General features: G+C 55.5%; 4 protein-coding genes across 4 annotated transcripts; 3 read left to right on the forward strand and 1 right to left on the reverse strand.

The window, feature by feature from the left end:
• Positions 1-6217: 6217 nt before the first annotated feature.
• On the forward strand, positions 6218-6856 carry INS49_008541 (uncharacterized protein; the record flags this gene model as incomplete). Its single annotated transcript, XM_043169281.1, has 1 exon — positions 6218-6856. The coding sequence occupies one exon, from the start codon at positions 6218-6220 to the stop codon at positions 6854-6856; it is 639 nt and encodes a 212-aa protein (XP_043026961.1).
• Positions 6857-8755: 1899 nt separating this feature from the next.
• INS49_008542 (uncharacterized protein) lies at positions 8756-9578 on the forward strand (the record flags this gene model as incomplete). Its single annotated transcript, XM_043169282.1, has 2 exons — positions 8756-8984; positions 9058-9578. 2 exons carry the CDS (start codon positions 8756-8758, stop codon positions 9576-9578), a joined length of 750 nt encoding a protein of 249 aa, XP_043026962.1.
• A 1409-nt stretch (positions 9579-10987) lies between these two features.
• Positions 10988-12682, reverse strand: INS49_008543 (uncharacterized protein; the record flags this gene model as incomplete). Its single annotated transcript, XM_043169283.1, has 3 exons — positions 10988-12305; positions 12360-12439; positions 12506-12682. The coding sequence occupies 3 exons, from the start codon at positions 12680-12682 to the stop codon at positions 10988-10990; spliced, it is 1575 nt and encodes a 524-aa protein (XP_043026963.1).
• Positions 12683-17055: 4373 nt separating this feature from the next.
• Positions 17056-18075, forward strand: INS49_008544 (uncharacterized protein; the record flags this gene model as incomplete). The annotated part of the gene is made up of 2 exons (XM_043169284.1): positions 17056-17284; positions 17435-18075. The coding sequence occupies 2 exons, from the start codon at positions 17056-17058 to the stop codon at positions 18073-18075; spliced, it is 870 nt and encodes a 289-aa protein (XP_043026964.1).
• Positions 18076-19734: the final 1659 nt, after the last annotated feature.

Genomic DNA, 19734 nt, shown 5'->3' on the forward strand with positions numbered 1-19734 from the left:
CTTGATCGCCTTGTCCTGATTTCGATAGCTTCGTCTGGGTCTGATGAATGTTGAAAATTCTAGAGACCACGAAACCAAGGCGGTAGTCTTCGGGGCAGATGGAAGTTGATGCGCAAGATGCGAATGTCTCTTCCCAGGAGGAACAGGGTGTTGAGGCGAGAAAAAGCCTGGTTGCGAAACGGGAAGGAAAAGTACCCCTCTTTGCGGCGAATATCTGGTCCTGATCGCGACGCGGTCGGTCCGTTCCCAGACACTTTGCTCTCTGCCTCTGACGATGGCGGAGGAAGTCACAACTGCGAGCAAGTCTACCAAGTAACAGAGACACTGATGTACTGCCAGAAGGTAATAGATGTCGTGATGGCGACACAGTGCAATTATAATGTAAGATCCACACAACAATCCTGTCTGGTTCGAAGGGAAGTTGGAGGAAATGACCGAATCTGGGAAAGGACTGGTGGGGTGGTATCGCAAAGCTCGACAAGTAAGGATCAGGGGTTCTCCGGAGAATGCTCGTAGACTTGAAGAAGCATTGGAGGACGCCAGGTTTTGGCAGAGCGAGACGGTTACTGGAGAGTCAACGCATATTACTTATATGCAATAGCGTACACGAGACGCGCTCGTCAAGCTCTATCATTAGCCCGTCATCTCAATATAAATGGCTCATTGTCTCTGCCCTGAGCAGGGAATTCGATGCTTGACTGGTTGTTTCGAGGAGCATAAATGTGGCAGCAAGGGTGACTCGTCCAGACAAGCATCAAACAAAGAGACAGAGAGCCCGTAGCATCACTCAAGCTGGGCCCGCCAAGCTGATTGGGTCTAAAGGTAGCTACCTGACTGCCACAGAAGCTAGTCCGGCAGGAGGACAGGAGGCGGAGACCACAAGAGTATCACCTCCGGCCCCAGATTACCGTCGACTGGGCGGACCACAGCTTACATAGGGCTGATGTGGGCACTGATTGACATGTTTCCGGCTGTCGTGAATCGACAAAACTAGGCAGACTGGGACGAATAGTTGGCTTACTGCAATGCCTAGCTCTGTGCCCTTCCTCTTCTGCTCCGGTGACGTCGTGAAGTTACGAGTCGTGCAGCTACAAGACCGGAGAAGGCCCTGCCTCTCTTGACAGACGGGGCCGCCAGAGCATTGTTGGCCTCGTGCTGCAAAAACTCAGCATTTCGCAACTCTGGCCCGGATAAATCCACCTTGTGCATTCTGTGTCATGTTCAACCGAACAAATTCTGGCCCACGATGCCACAGGTGTTGGAGCAGGATTCGAACCAAGAATGTAACAACTTGGACCCCTGCCGCCACCCCTGCTCATCGTGCCTGTGCGGCGGAGCAACCCCTGGGTGGAGGTTCAGTCTTCCAAGTGCGCAAAGCCAAATTGAACGACATCTTGTGGAGCAGGGGTTGACATTCCACAGAGTTCCGCTGGCGGCAAGCTGCATCTCGATGAAAGTTCTCTCAACCGTCCCGGACAGTTCGATGGTGCTGGTTACCCAAAGACTGTCCTGGTCGACGGCTGGTCGCCGAGCGCAAGCCCTCAGGACCCCCGGCGAGGAGCTTGCAGACCTTGGGATGACCCTGGCCGCATGCGAAACTGACGAAGCATTCACTATTGCAGTGACGAAAATGGACGGAACACGAGATGAAACTGCTGCCCGTACCTCGCTAGCTGCGCACTGGAAGTCCAGGGTCTGATGTTGCCCGTTCGCCCTTGGAGATGTCAATGAAGTTGCCAGTGGACTGGGCCCAGCAAGGGATCCAGCCAGACCCTGCGCCCGTGCCCCGCAAGAGCTGCAAATAAACTTGCGGATCCAGAAGATGCATTCCGAATGGATGCTGCCATTTATTCCGCTGACACACTAGCCCACAGGAAATTCCAGGCTTGAGGAACTGACAACTCAACGGTCCAGGCCAGCTTGCTAGCCAGCCAGCTCATCTCCGAGACTGGGCAGGTGGTGCTATTCTTGGAGACGCGCAGGATTAATTAGTGAGGATCTGCCATCCAGCCAGACGCCAGATCTGGTCGCCAAAAACGCCAAGATTGGCCTTGAGACAGCCGCTAGCGTGGGGACATTGATTTTCAGAAACGCAAATCATCCCGCCAGCCCGCCAATGCCAAGCGTTCCGAGAGCACCGCAAGAGGGTCTCGAGATCAGACACAGCTGGCTGCGAAAAGCTTGCTCATCTTGCCCTACCACTGGTCTGACCTTTGGGGGACCCGAATCGCCATGCCAAGCAGGAAACACTGTGTAATGCACGGACCTGACGGTTGTACTGGACATACTGTTACTGTAGTAGCCCTGGCCAGCGGTCGCTTGATGCAAGTTGACAGACACCCTTGTTGCCGATCGTGGCGTTTGAGCCGCACCAGCCCACCAGACTCATCATGCGGGGGCACCTTGCGGGCCTCGAAGTTGGCCGCGGATGTTCACCCCATGTGATGAGGTGAAGGGCGAGGTTGCACCCTGAGCGCCGCGGAGGTGGGAGAGGCCAGATGCGCAACGCTGGGCGGGTTTGGATTGGCAGATGTTGGTCCATGGCCTGTATCGTCTGCCGCGTCTATTGAAACAAGGATCTTTAGCAATGGCGTGACTCTGACGTGTGCCACCTTGTCTCGATCCAAAAAGAACGCCCTGTGCTTTTGAAACCAGGATCTCTTGGAAACGCGGTAGAGGTACATACAACCATGCGAGAGCGAGTGCAGTATGTACCATCCCAGCAGTAACACTACCGGGAGCAGGCGATCGTCCACATTTCCCCGTGCCAGGGGAGGAGACGGGGCTGCTGAGCGGGTCGCAGCGGGTTCTGTGTGAATCCTGCGGTGTTAGGGACCGGGTCAGAGACACATATCGTGCTCGTCCGATGTGAGCCAGCAGCCTAACTGCCTACCTGCGACGAGGTCCAGGGCTTTGTGTGGGCAACTCTCTGCTCCAGATATCGAGCCTGACACATGGTCGTATGCGAGGAACATCTGGGTCTCTGCAGGGTTCTGCCAAGGATTGCTGCCACGCCGGTAGGCAGATTTCGTTGCGGCTGTACTACACTACCACTTGCAAGTTCGGACGTCTCGAGTCAGTACGTCTGAGCTTTGCAGACGCCCGTGAGGGGATGTGGATATAGGATGCCGTAAACAGGAGGGCAGTGAGTAGGGCGAGGACAAGAGGAGGGAGAAGGAGAAAGAGAAAGAGAAAGAGAGAGTGAGAGGGGCCTGGCGCTCTGTGCAATATGTACAAGACGCTCATGAGACGGGGTAGAGTTGAGCGAGGGCCACGGTGACATACCCCGACGATGACTGGAGAGCACAGGGCACCAGGTCGGACAAGCTCCCAGAATTCCCATGAGCTTGAATGCTGGACTGACAGATGACAGGTCATTAATGCCAAGTCGTGGCCCGAACCACGGCACAGTCCCCGGGCACCCACGCACGCAGTACCAGAACACACCCCTGGGCACTTTCCTGGGAATTGGTGGAAGCTTTTCGGTTGCTCCTTCTCGTTTGAGCTGAATGGGTACGGGGAGATCGTCAACCTCGCTACTTCCTTCCTTCCCTGACTCTACCCAAGGCCAGTACCCACTTGCCCGCCTGCCCACCAGGTTCAGTCGGGCGTGTCGCGTGTATGGGCCCCGTTGGAGGGTGCAGGTACCAGGCGCAAGGTGCATGTTCAGATGCAGGTGCAGATCCAGGCACGTTTCGACACACCATCCTCGGCATCGAAACGAAACCATCATCCAGATCGATCACTCTTCAGACGCTCAAGGATCCCGCCGCCGTAGCCGTAACCAGTAGGCCCTCGCTCGCTCGCTCGCGTCGCGTCACTTTGCTCCTAGGCTGTCGAGCTCGAGTCTTTTCCGCGTACCCTCGAAAGAGTCTCCTGTTTCCACAGCCATGGTTGCCAGACCCATGCACGAAACGTGACTGCAGAGGTCGTCGTCATCCCTCGAGTCTATTTTTGCTTTCCTTGATCCGCACCGCGCTTTGCTTGTGTCTGGTCTTGGGTACTGTAGCGCGCGTGTCGTTGAGCCCACCTCGTTTCTGTTCGCCTTTGTTCGACCCAGACCACCATCGGAGGCTATGGAACTCTCGGACATCCCCACTCACCACCATCATCATCAAGGTCGCCATAGCAAACACCAGAGCAGGCATCGGAAGCATCGTGTGACACATGCCTCGCGAGTTCTTGGCTCAGACCCAAGGGGGTCTCTCCCGCTGTGGCCCACTAGGCATGAGCATGCTCATGATGGCAACAAGCAAAGCTTGGTCGACACTTGGCTAGAGGATATCGAGACGCCGCGGCACAATGAATCGCTGTCCAAAGAGTCCACTTCGAAGGCACACTCTCGGCCTGGCTCTGGCTATCAGCTGCGAGGTCCATCCCCAAGTAGAGTGTCCTCTCGTGATAGTCACAATGGGCAGATCTCAAAAACGTTGCCTCGACAAAGTCGGAGAGGGCACAAGCGTCTTCGAGATCTAGCCCAAGACGATTCTGTCCTTGGCCTCTACGACGACCAAGATCCAGTTCAAGTCCGACCTGAAGACTCTCAAATTGTCCGATCAGTGTCGGCCGCGACAGAGTCAAACTATGAGAGTGGCAAGAAAAGGTCACACATGGGCTCCGAAGGCAGTGTAGTCTCTATCAGATCAGGGGGACAATACCACTTCGCAAAGAAGGCCCGGCACAAGACGAGAAGCGACCGTTACGACACTATGAGGGATCATGGGCAGCGCAAGGCTGGAAAGAAAAAGAGGAAGAAGCCTGGAGACCAAAGCAGAACAAAGCATGCCAGGAGGGGTGGAGACTTCTCTTCCGCAAGAGAGGTCATGGATAACTTCAACTCCAAGTCTATTTTCAGCGACCGTATCACTGTCAGCACGCCTCCTCCTCGCCAATAGACTGGGCTGACTTTGTGAATAGATGCAGCCTACCGTGAGACCAGGCTTGTTCGACAATGGCCGGACATCAAAAAATCAGCGTAATGTGTCTGTCACAGCGATGCCACACGCAAACTAATTCGGCAGTAGTACCTGACCTCACGTTCCATGAGATGCATTTCCTGAAGCGACCTCCTCCGCCGAAACCCGTCCCGCGTGGCCGCGAAAGGGCGAAGAGGCGAGGCGAGAGGGAACTCGAAGAGGTGTCGGCTTTTTTCCTGCACAAAGGCTTGCCAGAAGCGTCTGGTACATCAGGACGAGATCAGCCTACTGTTAGTGGTGCATCGAGCCTGGACAGAGCAACACGAAATAGTCCTGCTTCCATTATTGACGCGCCACCGCATCAATCCAGATCGGGCGAGCACAGGCATAAGCCACCTACCATGGACAGAGAAAGCAGCAGAGGAGAGACGAATTGGACTTGGTCAAGCAGCTACGTACCGCCTGAACGAGGAGCCGCTCAGGCGACCGTCGCTAGAGAGCATGTACCTGCACAAAGTTCCACACCGTCGCGATCACGAGATGCACTCGAGCGCACGGGAATATTCAAGAATACGGGCATAAGTTGCGTTGAACGCCCAAAGAAAGCGTCCAGAGTCACGTCTCGATCCAAAAACTATTCGAGCAACAGAAAGCCACTGGCTATGGTGTCTGCTGACATTGTCAATCGTCAACCGGATACGTCGAGGCAGGACGTTCGCATTGTCCGGTATCACGATCGAGGAGTGATGGCTAGTGAGGAGGCTGACAATACAGCTGGATGGCGCCAGAAAGTCACAGAAACCCGACAAGACGCCGTCGAGCAGCCCCGGGGGGTGGCACCAGCCAAGATTACGGCCTCCGCGAGTAGTGTCAAATGCAGTCGGTTTGCATCTGAAGACGAAACAGTCAGTCAACCCCAAGGAGAGCGAGATGTGTACACAGCCGCGGCCTTTCATGCAGCGGACCATGATACTGGACTGGATCGCCCAAGATCGCCCAAGTGCGCGGTGGTTGAGCAGTTGGAGGCGGCAGCTGAAAATTTTGTATCACAAAAGAATCAAAATCATCTGGCCAGAGGATTGAATTCTCTCCCGGTCCGGGAGGACGTGCAATCAGCTTCTGGTCACCACAACCACCCTGTCCTGGGTACCCACGACGCGTCCCAGCATGGCCCTCTTGAGATGAGACCGCATTTCGTTGGCGACAGGCAGCTGGATCTATTCGAGGAAGTTCAGAAGAACAATCGCCTCAATACAATCGCTGATGGGCTACGAGACACGCAGCGAGCTCATCAAGTCAATATGACTCCGCAAATCGCCTTGAGGCCGACAAGCGGCAATTCTTACCGGGCTGGTGAAATCAAACGGCCAGCATTTGACTCTCAAATTGCGTCAAGTGCCCATCGCGGACAGTCCTGGGTTCATTCAATGGCTCGCTACACCTTGGGGAGCCCTTCCAATGCCCCGATCATTTCTCCCAACAGCGACACCGGTTCGCATGCTGTTATGAACGATTGGGCTGCTACCGAGCATGGCCAGCTTGTGAGCGATCACCACTTTTCCAGAGCGCAATCAGTGTTGCCGGAAGCTGCCGAGCTATCACCACAGAGGTCCAATCGGCAACAAAGCTTGGAAGAGTACATTGCTCAAATAGAGAATGAAGTCTTGTGTCGTCCGCAGGAAGACGACGTTGATGGCGATGCACCGATGCCAAGCTGGCATGAGATGCAAGACAACGATGCGTTTTATCCAGATTGTGCGTCCCAGGCACATCAGTCTTACGCCGGTGCGTACGACCGTGATTCGCCGGAGGACAGTCACTTGAAGAACCTGTCGATCGGCGGAACCCATGATGTCGGCGGGGGCTTGATGCACAATTCGCACGTCGACCAAGAAGAGCAGAGGTTTATATCCAATTTCTGGCGGCCGAATCGTTACTGAGCTTGTGTCATACATAACGCTGGATGAGGCACAAATGCCAGTTACCTTTTAGTCTACACCCTGAGATTACACCGCGGCCGCCTGGTCCTCGCCGTGGTGTTTTGGTCGGCCAAGCTCTACATCCAGGTTGAGGATTCGCAAGGACCTTTCGTGTATTGCACTCGCCAAAATGCCCACACGTTCAAAGTATGCTCAGGCTTACCAGGTGCTCTCGGCCGGACAAATTTCAAATACGTTTGGCATATGCAGGCTGTCGCTTGTCCTCCCGGGTAATTGTGGCACAGCAGCATTTGAAGTGACGCACAACAGGGTCCTCAGCAGCACAGGGAGTGCACGTCGCCTGGTTCGACGCGGCTGATCAAAGACTGTCGACACTGTCACCACAAGAGCAGTGAATCGTATCGCGAGCGCTGAGGGCAAACGAAGGTTTGAAATCAAGACAATCTCTGCGAGCTTAGGAAATGAATTGGAAGGCAAACCCTACTCCGACGCGGCATTCCGAAGCGTGGGCAGGCGGACATTGTCAGGCCAACAAAGGCAGTACATTCCGATGAACTCGACAACTCCGGGAAGAAGTCTTCTCCGATGACGCTTGACGTAGAGGGCATATCCTGCCTCATTGGAAGCACTTTGACTCAGTCGACGCCTTGGGCTGGCAACACTGCCTGACTGCTTGCCGAGCACAGTACAGATGTCAGTCATGTAATGACTTCTTGGCGACCAGCCCGTGGAATCAGGGGTCTGACTAGTGCAGGCATGAGGCGTAGGATCTAAAACACCTCCGTCCGGTCTGTCTTAGATCCTCCCCTCAACGGTCATGCGCCATAATCAAACTATTTCTGCGATGAGTGCAGCCCGGCGAAAGCCGATTATTTCTAGGCGTTGGCTGGCAGCGAGTAGTCCCGTGGTGTTTGCTCGCAGCGCCTCTGTGGTACGTCAGGCCACGTCAGGCCGATCACCAGGCTACTTATTAGAGTACCATTTTGCAATTGACAGCTGCCGCCTAACGTTGGACTCTAGGCCCCATCAAGACCCAGGGTTTAAGGTTTAGCTCGAGCGACGAGCCCCTGCTTTGACGCTGCGAGCCCCTGGATCTCGCCCTGGCCACCAGGCCCGAACGGGGCGTCAGTCCGAAGTGGATGCTCAGCCCGGCCTCGACTTGACCCACACCGGCACTAGTTCCCAGCAATCAGGAACTACTGCATCCTTATGGACGCCTCTTGGGCTGTGTCGGCCAATAGCGGACTCTGCTCTAATTGCACGGCCAATTTCCATGCGCCGATGGCAGACTCACGATGGCTCGGGTAATTGCTTCACCCCTGCAAAGAGGAAATTGTGCAGAAGCTTGAGGCAGAGGCGCCGCAAGCCCACTTCCTTCGCTCGTGATCCTCTGTGACGGCCTTGGCTGTCCAAATCACATCATGCACACAGGCACAGCGCAGCCAGTGTTCTGATGGGAATGAATGTGTAAGTAAGCACGAGGTTGCAACGGGGAACACGAGAGTAGTCAGCAGGCAGCACACCTCTTTTTACCATCGTCGGCCCCCCGAGCGAGAGGCGGTCTGGTCCTCTTCTCTCAACTCTTCGCCAGCTACTGCCTACACAGCCCGGGTCCAAAGTGTTCGTCTCGTCAACTGCCTTTTGGTGTCGCAGCTTTACACCTAGTCACTCCTTCGAAGCTTATAATAATAGTCCCTCGTTACATCCCCCTGACCATCAGTCACTCTCTTTTGCGGCAGCACCGTTTCGTGGCCATTAATACCAAACCACCGTCTAGTCATTCACTCAGAGATATTGCTTGCTCATCATATCCTCCCTTGATACGGCCGCCTAATACCAGCTCGAATCTTGTCACCACCTCTCCCTCGTAATCACACTCAACAACAATAATCAGATAAAATGCAGTTCTCATTTTATGCCGCCACTTGCCTGGCTCTCGTTAGCCGTGTGTTTGCACAAACCGAGGGCTTCGATGCTATCACTGCACCAACCAAGGACCAGATCCTCACTGCTGGGACGACCTCGACTGTGACCTGGGAATACAAGCCCGAGTATGCTGGAACTGTGACCATCACCCTCCTTCAGGGCGCGACTCCTGAGACGCTGCAGCTTGGTAGCGCTATCGCAAGTAAGTCTTCCTCACAGATCACACCATCAAGCTGGTGCCCAAATTCCAAGTCTGAGACTAACAAAACAACTAGCTGGCATCGATAACAGTGCTGGATCTTACTCCTGGAGCATCGACTCCAGCCTCGGGGCTGACGCAACCTACGGCTTGAAGATCAGCCTCGACTCAAACCCCGCAACTTTCCAGTACTCGTTCCCATTCCACATCTCTGCCTCTGGCGGCTCCAGCTCCAGCAGCTCCAGCAGCAGCAGCAGCAGCAGCAGCGTCAGCGTTCCCGTCAGCAGCTCCTCCAGTTCTGCGTCGGTCTCGTCCACCAGCGCTTCTTCGTCTCTCTCCTCCAGCGTCTCAACCACTGTCTCCACCACGTCGGCCCCAACCACTTTCCCTACCTTGACTCCCACCGGAGGCAGCGGCGTGAACAAGACTACGACTGCCACAGGAACGACATTGACCTCCAAGGTGACACCCACTGGCACAGGCTCTGGGACGCCCTCCTCGAGCTCGTCCGCTATCGCGACTGCTGGCGCCGCGAAGGTGGTCGCTGGTTCCTTCGCTGCTATGGGTGGTCTCGCCGCTGCGCTGTTTGCTCTATAAGAGGTTTATTTCGAGGCCCCTACCTCTTCCTCTTCTCTTGCATCACAACATGAAGGCGGGTACCGGTTCTGGAAAATGCGTAATGAATTCCCAACAACTCGCTTGCATGATTTTTCGATTCTTTATTTGGGGCATAAATGTCTGGGCATTAATCGGGTCTCCCTAATCAGTAGCACGCAGCAAAGAGCTGGGCTGACTGCTGGGTTGAGCCTGCGTCTTCGTCTTTTTGAACATAGAAAAGTATAAATGCGTTTCAATCGAGTCACATGGCACACCAACCTGGAATCAGGGGGAAAGCCAAATCATTAAACCCATAATCTTTTCCATTTCGTGATATTCGGGTGAAACCATTACGGCTTAACAAGATGATCGACCGCGTGGGCTGCGGGGAGACGGAGTAACACAACAGCCTTGTGCAAATTAACTTTGGACAGTGCAGCGCGGTTCATGCAACGCTGGCAGCTGTCTTGGCACGCTGGCCCTCCGACTGGCTGCTGCTGCCGCCGCCACCGCCGCTGCTGTGACAGCCTGGAACCGGCCGGGCGGCCCGGCCGGAGGTCTTGGGCCCGGTGCCGGTCGGCGATTTTGTGGGTGCCGATGCTGACGGTGACCTACTCCTACGGATACTGAGGTTACAGGACCACGATTACATGATTGAGGCTCCTTAGTCCCCTGAGTTTCCGAATGAGCCCCGCCATCTTTTCGAGCCCAATGTCGCCGTGCGCTCAGCTGCGTTTCTTGTCTTAACCCGGTCTCCCCGCTCATCCCTCACATGTGACGGACGCGGGGCAATTTTCGCAAGCTTGTCTAGGCATCATCGTCATGCCTTGCTGGTCCCGGGTTCATGGGGTGTAAACTGGTGTGGTGCTACTCTTTAGGCCGTGGAAACTCCAAAGAGGTCTTACTGCGAAGTGTTTCCTGATTCCCCCCCATACGTCCTTGGCGTGCCACAGGTCATCTTGCCGGACAAGGGACCGTGACCCGCTGTGCTGGAACAAAAGTGTGGTGGCAAAGACTACCGATTGGACCACCTATGACAAGTTCAGACGGTGCAGCTATTTGGAATTGCACGGCATCAACTTCGTATTCCCTAGCTCACCAGAGGCAGCGGAAACTGGCACAGTTGAGCGAGGACGAGTCACATAACGCGAAGCAGGCATTATGGGACATCAGTTCATTCATCAAAGATGTATATTCGTGGTATCCATTGCTCTATGTACGCCTTATTCATCCAGCAGCTGCAACACTCTCTCGTGTTCACATTGCCACAATCTCATTCTAAATAGTGATCCCGGCCAGAACTCAGACGCTGAACATTCAAGCAAAACGGCAGGTGGAAAAACAAAAATCCCGAACATCATTATCATGCCTTGCACGGTGGGAACAACATCGCCCTCGAGGTCGCTGCCTTAATGGCCGCCAACCTGGCCCTTCGGAATAGGCTTGATCCAGGCAAGTAGGACGTTAACAGCAAGATGGACGCAGCCGATGATCCAGAATGCCTTGGCATAGTCCGAGCCGTGGCCCATGAAGCGGAAGATGACGGCGAAGACGATGCCGCCGAGGTTGCCGACGCCGCCGGTGAAGCCGCTGACGATGCCGTTGGCATGGGGGTGGACGTGCGGGACGAGGGCAAAGTTGGCGCCGTTGCCGGCCTCGAGGAAGATGGCCATGAGCGCGACGAGCCCCGTGAAGGTCGGCAGGTGGTGCGAGTTGACCTGGCCAATGATGATGAGCAGCACGCCCGTGATGATGCCGCAGGTGTGCTGCCAGGCCTTCTTGAGCCAGACGCTGCGGCCGAAGCTGTTGTACAGCAGGTCGGCGACGACGCCGCCCAGGGGCCGGGTGACGAAGTTGAGGAAACCGAACATGGCGGCCCAGTTGGACGCCTTGGTCTGGCCCAGCGCCGGGAAGTTCTTGAGGTAGTAGGACGACAGGACCGAATTGATGGCCAGCTCGCCGCCGAAGGAGCAGGCGTAGCACAGCATCTGCACCCACGTCTGGGGGCTGGCGAGGACCTTCATGGCCTCGCTGAACGACGGCTTCATGATGACCTCGCCCTGGGCGGTCTGGACCAGCTCGTCCTTGGACAGCACCGCCTCGTTGTCGGCGTAGGGGTTGGGGCTGCCGGCACCCTCCAATTTGCTCTCATCCTTGTCTTCTTTGTCGACGGAGCCGTCCCTGGTGCCTGTTGGGGAGAGGGGCTTCTCGTTGATGCTCCCCGGAACGGTGACGATGCCGTCGCCCATGACACCGTGGGAGTGGAGGTTCTCCTGGACATGCGAGTGCCTCTCACTCCACTTGCCGACGGGAGTGTCAGGGCATAGGAGAAGCAGCGTGATGCCGGTAAATAGGAGCATGATCAAGGGGACGATGAAGGTGAGTCGCCAAGCCTGGTCCATGGAGTGTCCGTGGGCAACGAATGAGTCGAACACGGCGGGCATAATGAAGTATGTGATGCCACCTCCGGCATTGCCCCAACCACCGGTGAATGCGTTGGCAGTGCCCACGACGTTCTTGTCGAAGAATCCTGTCGACCATACCTGGCATGGGACAAAGGCACCACCCAATATTCCGATGAAAAATCGGCTCACGTATAGACCGTTGGCGGACTGGACCAGTGGGGCCAAACCTATCGGTAGGGCTCCGAGGAGCAGGCATCCGGCAAAGACTTTTCGGGGACCAAACAGATCACATAAGGGGCCAGCAATGAACCGTATTATTAGTCTGTCCAATTGATGTTAGATGAGTCTCCGTGGAGTGTTGAACAATGTATCTTACGTTGCACAAAGCGACACAATGTTAGAGTTGGCAATTTGTTGGGGGCTCAGGTGCAGGTCGGCTTTGATCGTATGTGTCAACTGTAGAATGAAAAGTTTAGTAATTTTCAAATGGAATGGACAAGTCATTCAGCAATTTTCACTTACCAGAGGAGGAAACGTGTACCATGCCCAGAATGAGATCATGAACCCGAACCATGAGAAGAAGAATACACGTCCATAGATGTTGACGACATTGAGCATAGGCACAGTTCTGGCCTTCCTGTTCACAGGGTTGATCTTCGGTGCCTTCACGAGGTCCGAGAATGTGAAGGGGAGCCCCATATCGATAGATTTCGCACAACCAAGGGGGACAGAATATAGACCAGGCCGATTGAATCGTGAACAGTCTAGGTGTGCGGAAGAAAATCCAGATGGGAGCCTCATGAGTCTGTCGTGGTTCTCTACTGCGACGTCTGCGAGAGAATATGGCAGACTCAATATATCAACCCGCCAGGAATAGTCTCTAATACCATAATCAGCAGGGGCTCTTCCGCGATGGAAGCATCTCCGGAGAGCAGAGCAATACCTGCGCTAATGGGGCCGTTTCCGCGGGCCCAGCCTTGTGGATATGCACAACCACGCCCCGGAGAAGCGTCGAACGACTTGAGACAGCCAGTTACCGGAGCGCTGGATCGCCCTGAGGGCCTCCTAGGCTGAATTGGGCGTCTCGATTGGTGGCCTGGGCGCGGGTGTATCGAACGTCTCTCCTGATAAGGGCCTGATGCTGGGACGAGAGATAGGTGGGTATCATGCACGATGACAAGATCGAATTAGACTTCCCGGAGCGATGTCGAGCTCTATGACTGCCAATTCAATGGGAGTACATCGACGAGCAGGTTATTTGTTATATGTATATTGCGGCCTCTGAGATGCCAGTATATGTGAAGTGTCCAGCACGATATAATACGTGAGGTGACCTGTAGACATAACCAGGATGTCCAGCAGGCAGACTTCCGAACGAGGAAAGGATAGCAGCCAGAGCAGTCAAGCAACGAGACGAAGGGGTGGTCTCCAGGCTGGAGTACTGTAGATGGGATAGATTTAAGTGACCAGAAGTAAGGAGCTGACCACCACCAGCATTAGCCTTGTCACACCCTGGGCGGCCACTGCTGTAGGGTGAGATCTCAGCAATACCACCACCAATGTCTGTGCCAGTGAGAAGGAGATAGTAGACTGCCGGCAGGATACAGAACCGAGCAACGTCCCTAGTCCTTTGTTGGCTGTCTGCTGGGTGCTGCACTAACAGCCCGCCAGTCCCGTCTGACTGGGGAGAGGGGGATGGCGTGGTGCGTGGTGGCTTGAATCAAGCTGCACCCCGGCCGGGACTTGGCTTATCGAGGATGCTCGACAATGGGCTGAAGCTGATTGGAAAGCCAGAACAACGAGGTCGCTCGCAAGGCCATTGTGACGGAGAAAGGCAGATCGAGATACGCGGGCGGCCGCATTGGCTGAGATGCGTCGAGATAAGGGAGGGAAAATTCGGGTGCTAAAAGCGTAGATTGATACGGGCAAGGGGGGGGGGGCTCAGAGATAAGAGTGCCGGACGCGAATGGCCCTGACGCTCACACTTCGTCTCAGCTGCTGGATCCGAGAGAGAGGAAGACAGGGTTGGGCATGCGCGCCAGTTGTGCTGACAGGGCCTTTGCTCTGTGAATCTTGATGGTCGTCCTCGTTGCTCCTTGGGGACGACTGTCGACCGAGGAGTTGCGTTGCGTCGTGCCCAGAGAGGTCGCACCCCTCTTATCGCTTGCAGGTCATTTCTGGATGATGTTAGCCGTGACCTTCTTCTCTACTAGCGCTGGAGATGTTGGTCCTGGACATATTGATTTGTTCCATCTTGTCCCCTTGGTGAAGCTGTGCCATCAATCAATGAGATGATCTCTGTTTCCAAACATTGTCGTTGAAATCCGACCCGGCGTTGCAGAGCCGCGCTCAAGGCATGTGCCGTTGAGAGAAACCAATGTGTCACGGATTGCCAGGGGCCACATGTAGCCTCTATCAAATTAGAGCCTCAAGTCTCCAGCATTGGTGTTAAAGAAGTACATCCCGCTCTGGTGGGCTTCGGGTGCCCCCCCCTCCACCCCCACGGCCCACCCACAACCCTTGACGGTTGTTCACCTCGGAGATGTCAAATCGTCAATACCTTCAGCCTCAATCCAGGAACAAGGAGCAGCCCTCCGATGCTGTGTCTCCCTCCTTCACATGCTTACCGCGTCGCCCGGCCGATCCTGGCCATTTTGATCTTCGACGTCCTGACCGTTCTGCATCGATCTGACACTTCCGTTCCGCCGTCAAGGCCCAGCCTCGAACGGGGCCCATGTCCTCGGGTTCTCATGGCGCCAGTGTTGGAGACAAGGCAGACTGCTATTGTGAGGTGCGAACGTCAAGCCTAAGCCTGGTGGATTTTCGCTTGCGACCTGCTCATAACCTTGGAAGTCTATAGTCTTTTCTTCTTCTTCCCTTGTACTCGTTATTGCTTGTATTGCCCACTTCCGAAATCCAAAGCGGCACATTGGCAAGGGCCGTGTGCATGCACGGAAACAGGGCTGGCCAAGTGGCTCATTTGAGGATTGACACAGCGAGCAACTTGCATCGCTCGAGGCTGAGAAGACCCGACGTTGAACTTTTCTGCACTTTCACTCGGCAAATAAGACCATTGATCTGTTCAAGGTCCTGCGTCCCCTCCCCTGGCCATCGCATCTCGTGGGTGTGTGGGTGGATAGAGGCTGGCCAGACCGGGACACTAAGCACCCTCCCGCCTCGGCAACATGTCTTGGCCCTTGATCAGCCCTGCAGCACATCCATATCATGACCACCAGTGTGGGTGGCTTTATATCCACACGCGAGATCCCGCTTGCACGGCTTGTCCCGATTGGTCAAGCGGTTGTCCATTTCCTGCTCGAAGCATCGCCCGCGAGGACAACAGCATACAGATTGTGCGACGTAGCTACTATTTGGTGTGTGGCATCTCGATTACGGCCCATGTTGTCGGGTAAAGCTCTCTGCAACCCATAATGAGGCCGAAAGCATTCCGGGCTTGGTTCGAGGGCTCCAGTTCAAGCTCGGGCCTGGAGACTCTGGCTGCCTTTTAGTTTCGGGCCATGGACAGCTTCTGCTCATCGAATTACCATCCTATCACGGGCAAATCGTCGGTCTCAGTCCGTCTCGAAGAAGTTCTCCCGCAGATCTGCTTGAGGACACAAGCCACGGCCACGGCTAGTCCGGGGACATCAGCCTGCGAGAGCACTGCCAGACTATTGCAAGGATGTTGCTTTGAGCTGCCCTGCCAGCGAGCCGTACTTGGCGAAAGACGGAGTGAGGGTACGAGACTATCGTTGTTGCATTCCAAACAGCAGCTCCTTCCCTCGTCAATGAGAGTCTGTGCGGGAGCGAGATGCCCTTCTGCCTGCACTGTCGGGTTGCTGGTCGATCTGCGCATGCAATGGACTATTCGACGGTCGTAGCATCTTCTTCAGAGCTGGGTTGCAACTGTTTTGTTGCGGCCACATGCGGAAAGATCGTGTTCTGTTTCTTTCTGCTCTTGCCGTTTTCCTTGCGCCACCGTCTTTCACCTTCGCCAGGTCTCCCCAACACCCGTGAATCATTTGAATAATCTGATGTCACTCTTTGTCATGCCAATCGCCTAGTTCGAGAATGTTTGCACACCTGCTCAACTCATTCCCTTGATATTGGCAGGTGCTCGGAAGTCGGTGGTGCTGTTGTCGGGTGTCGGTCTGGGCTTAGAAAGTGGATACGACTGGGCCCCCCGAGCCGTTCCCGCCGGACGACGGCTGATCGGCAGACTCCTCGGCGCTATGGCCGACTTACAACGAACTGTCTTCCAACGTCCTGATGAAACAGGAAAGCGCCAGGGTCCTGACTAAAGGACGGGCTCATGCGGCCGATTTCATGAAGACATGAAGACACTGGCGAATATCAACACCGGCCCACTGTTACAAGTTATGGAGCTATCAACGAAGAGCCACGACGCAGAGCATACAATCAGGAGCGCCGAAACTTCGAGGCCGGAGATGTGGGCCAGATGGCTCTGTGCCTCCGTCGCCGCCGTTCCGTCGCTCGAATGGATTGACCTGTCAAGACGCAGTTGATGGAGCCCGGAAGCTAGGACACACGTGGAAAGACCCATATTCTAGGCTCTTTGGCCCCTCTGGAAGGCCTGGAAGGCCTGGAAGGCCGCATATCCACCGCCCCCTGGCTTTGCAACAAGTCGGGCGCCTAGTCATCTTCCACACAAGTGGTCGGCGACCACTTGACAAGCGGCTCTTATACGGCCGAAGACATCGGGAGTCGGTATGGACCAAGCCCAAGGCCCCAACGTCACACAGAACTGCACAGCACGATGTTCCAGAGTTGTTGGAGGGGGATTGCTAGCTGGCTCGCCCTCCCTTTGAGGCAGCATATAATGCACAAGGAGCGGTCTGTAAGCTTCTCTCGCGGTCATTGACTCACCTAGACTCAGTAGAAGTTCAAAAGACAAAGACCGTCTTTCCACGTGGCTATCTCGCATTTCTTCGTCTATCTCGCTCACCTTCACGTATTAACCAAACACCTTGAATACGTGGACTTCACAGTTCAACATTTCTGGATCACATTCGATTCTTATCAACCAACTGCTATCACCGTCGACCCTCGAGATGTCTAATTCAGATACGGATGGAACATTACAGGCCCCTGAGCACGACACACCCACCACGGCAGGCGCTTCATCCTCACCGTCAAGGAAGCAAGAGCCCACATCAGGACAAGCTCCGGAGCCACAGACCTTTATATCAAAATCAAAGCGACATCTTCTTGCATCTGTCAGGCCATCGGGATTTGCCGAGCTTGAGTTGCTGCTCTTGACGTTTTGCACCGGCATACAAGGTGAGTAACTGTCAAGACCCAAATTTCTCCCGATCTTTTGCAACCTCAGGAGCTCAAGCCATGCCAGTGCTTGACCTAGGCAAGATCACTTTCATGCCGTCATGTCTCATTGTCGTCCTCGACTAACACAAAGTCCCCCCAACCTGATAGATGCAATCTCCTTCCCCGACTACCACTGCTTCGCCTCCAACCAGACCGGAAACACCGTCTTCCTAGCCGTCTCGGTCGTCGTCCCAGAGTTCAACGGCGACATGTTCTACACGGCCAACATCGGCGTCGCGCTCGGCCTCTTCCTCGCGGGCGGCTACCTGACGGGCCAGCTGAGCCACATCGTCGGCCCGCGGCTGCGGCTCTGGCTGGTCCTGTGCAACCTCGCGCAGACGGCCATGGTCTTCGCGGCGGCTGCCATCCAGCTCCACTACGGGGTGCGCCACACGGGGCCCAGGGACCTGCTCGTCATCGCCCTGCTCGCCTTTGCCAGCGGCAGCCAGGTCGTGCAGAGCCGCAGCCTGCGCATCACCGAGATCTCCACGGCCATGGCGACCGCCGCGTGGGTCGACTTGCTGATCGACCCGCACCTGCTGGCGGTCAGGGAGAAGAACCGGCCGCGGAACAGGAGGCTGTTCTTCCTGGTCACGCTGATCGTGGGGTCGCTGGCGGGCGCGGGTATCTACAAGGCGGCCGGGTCGTCCGCGGCCCTCTTCGTGAGTGCCGGTGGCAAGGCCGTGGTGACGGTGATGTATCTGTTCAACGGGGCTGAGAGGGAGAAGGCTGAGCGTTCTGCGGCGTGAGGCATGCGGCGTGAGGGATCTTGAGCAACACGGTGCTAATACTCTGCGGTTTTGTTTTCCAAAATGCTAACTGCTTCGCCGGCGTTGGTGGATTTGATTGGGAACGTCGAAAAAGGAGTTCGGTCTGACGCACCACATCGCATTGGATAGCCTGGGACTGGAATGCGAGGAGTTGCATGTATCTGATATCATTAACTATGCCGTTACACATGATCGATCAAACTTCACATGGTACCTTGTCCTTGTGCCGCGTTGTGGAACGGCCACCAATTGATTCAGACTCCTCTCCCCATCATGTTCCTCAGACTAAAGGCCCAGTCTCAACTGAGGTCGTAACAGCAAACCTGAAGATTTTTCTCGGAAGTTGCCACATGTGAAAGAACGTGTCAAAGTCTTCCGAGATTATGCCCCTTCCGTCCCTTTCATCGGCACCTGTTCGGCAAGACCACCCCACCCCCTGTAGACTCTGTCTTGATGCATCCATCTGCCGCTCGAGCCGCAGCATGAGAGCTGGACCCTGTTCGTAGTGTGATTCCAACGTAAGCTGTTGATCTAAAGCTTCTTGAAATCCAACTGCCGAGCAAAAATGGAGGTACAGGTGTCAAGGTTCCGAACGGTCGATTGTCGAAGATGACGGCGGCGGTGAGTCTCACTGCAGTTGCTCGCAAAATCCAGACAAAAGCGATCAAGTGTGAAATAATACTGCACACGCGGGAGACCGCGTGATCCCGTGGGACGGGAAGATCACCACCGATAGTCTGGGTGCAGCCGAAACCCAGGCAATCCATTGAACGGCGGCCAGGTCGCTCGTACGAGAACGGCTGGTCCAGCTGCACCACGTTTCGCGGAATCGAACACATGCGGGAAACAGACCACGGCAGAGTGATATCGCACTCGGGCGTGAGAAATGACAGGCCGCTCCGGGACGCTGGTCACTTGACCTGCAAACGAGAAGCTCGGTAAAGTTTCCCGCGGCCGCGTGGGAGAATGATGTGAGCGCACGGCATAAGCCCTAGTCGCTCTGGCCTCGCGTTCCCGGACGACCATACCGTCCAAGGCCCGGGATACTCCCTCGGTCACGATAATCGCGCTGTGCAGGTGTACACCGCATTTCGGGCGAGATCCAGGGCCAGATATTTCCGGCCCTCGCGTGGGCCTGTGGCCGGTGAGGCCGCTGCCGTCGATTGTGAAGGTTGGGCTGAGATTTGCCTTGAGATTAGGTTTGTGTCACCTGACGCGGAGCAGCAGCACACGTGCTAGGGGGAGTTCGTCTCTGGTTGCAACCTGGGCCTGCGTGGCCATGCGCAGTCCAACGCTCTGGGCAGGAGAGGCGGTGGAACGTGATCAATATTGCGACCATCCCGTCGTCATCCCTGGCAGTAGCTGATGCGGGTGGGGACAGAACAAGATCTCGGGAAGGGGCTCCGATCGGAGAAAAATGAGACAGGTTCAGTGACACGGGGATACTGCAGTCGGTTGACGGCGGTCTGTCTCAGAAGCGAGCAGTATAACTAGTCCGGAGATGTTCGAGACTGACCGGTGCCTGTGGGATTGTTCACATCTGCAGGCCGGGGTGTCAACGTTGGTTCCAGGGACGGAAGGGTTGCGCGGGTCGAGTCAGGGGGAAGAATCGATATCGCAGGGTATCGGCAGTTGCCA

This window comes from Diaporthe citri (genome assembly GCF_014595645.1).
Source record: "Diaporthe citri strain NFHF-8-4 chromosome Unknown scaffold_3, whole genome shotgun sequence".
Taxonomy (NCBI): domain Eukaryota; kingdom Fungi; phylum Ascomycota; class Sordariomycetes; order Diaporthales; family Diaporthaceae; genus Diaporthe; species Diaporthe citri.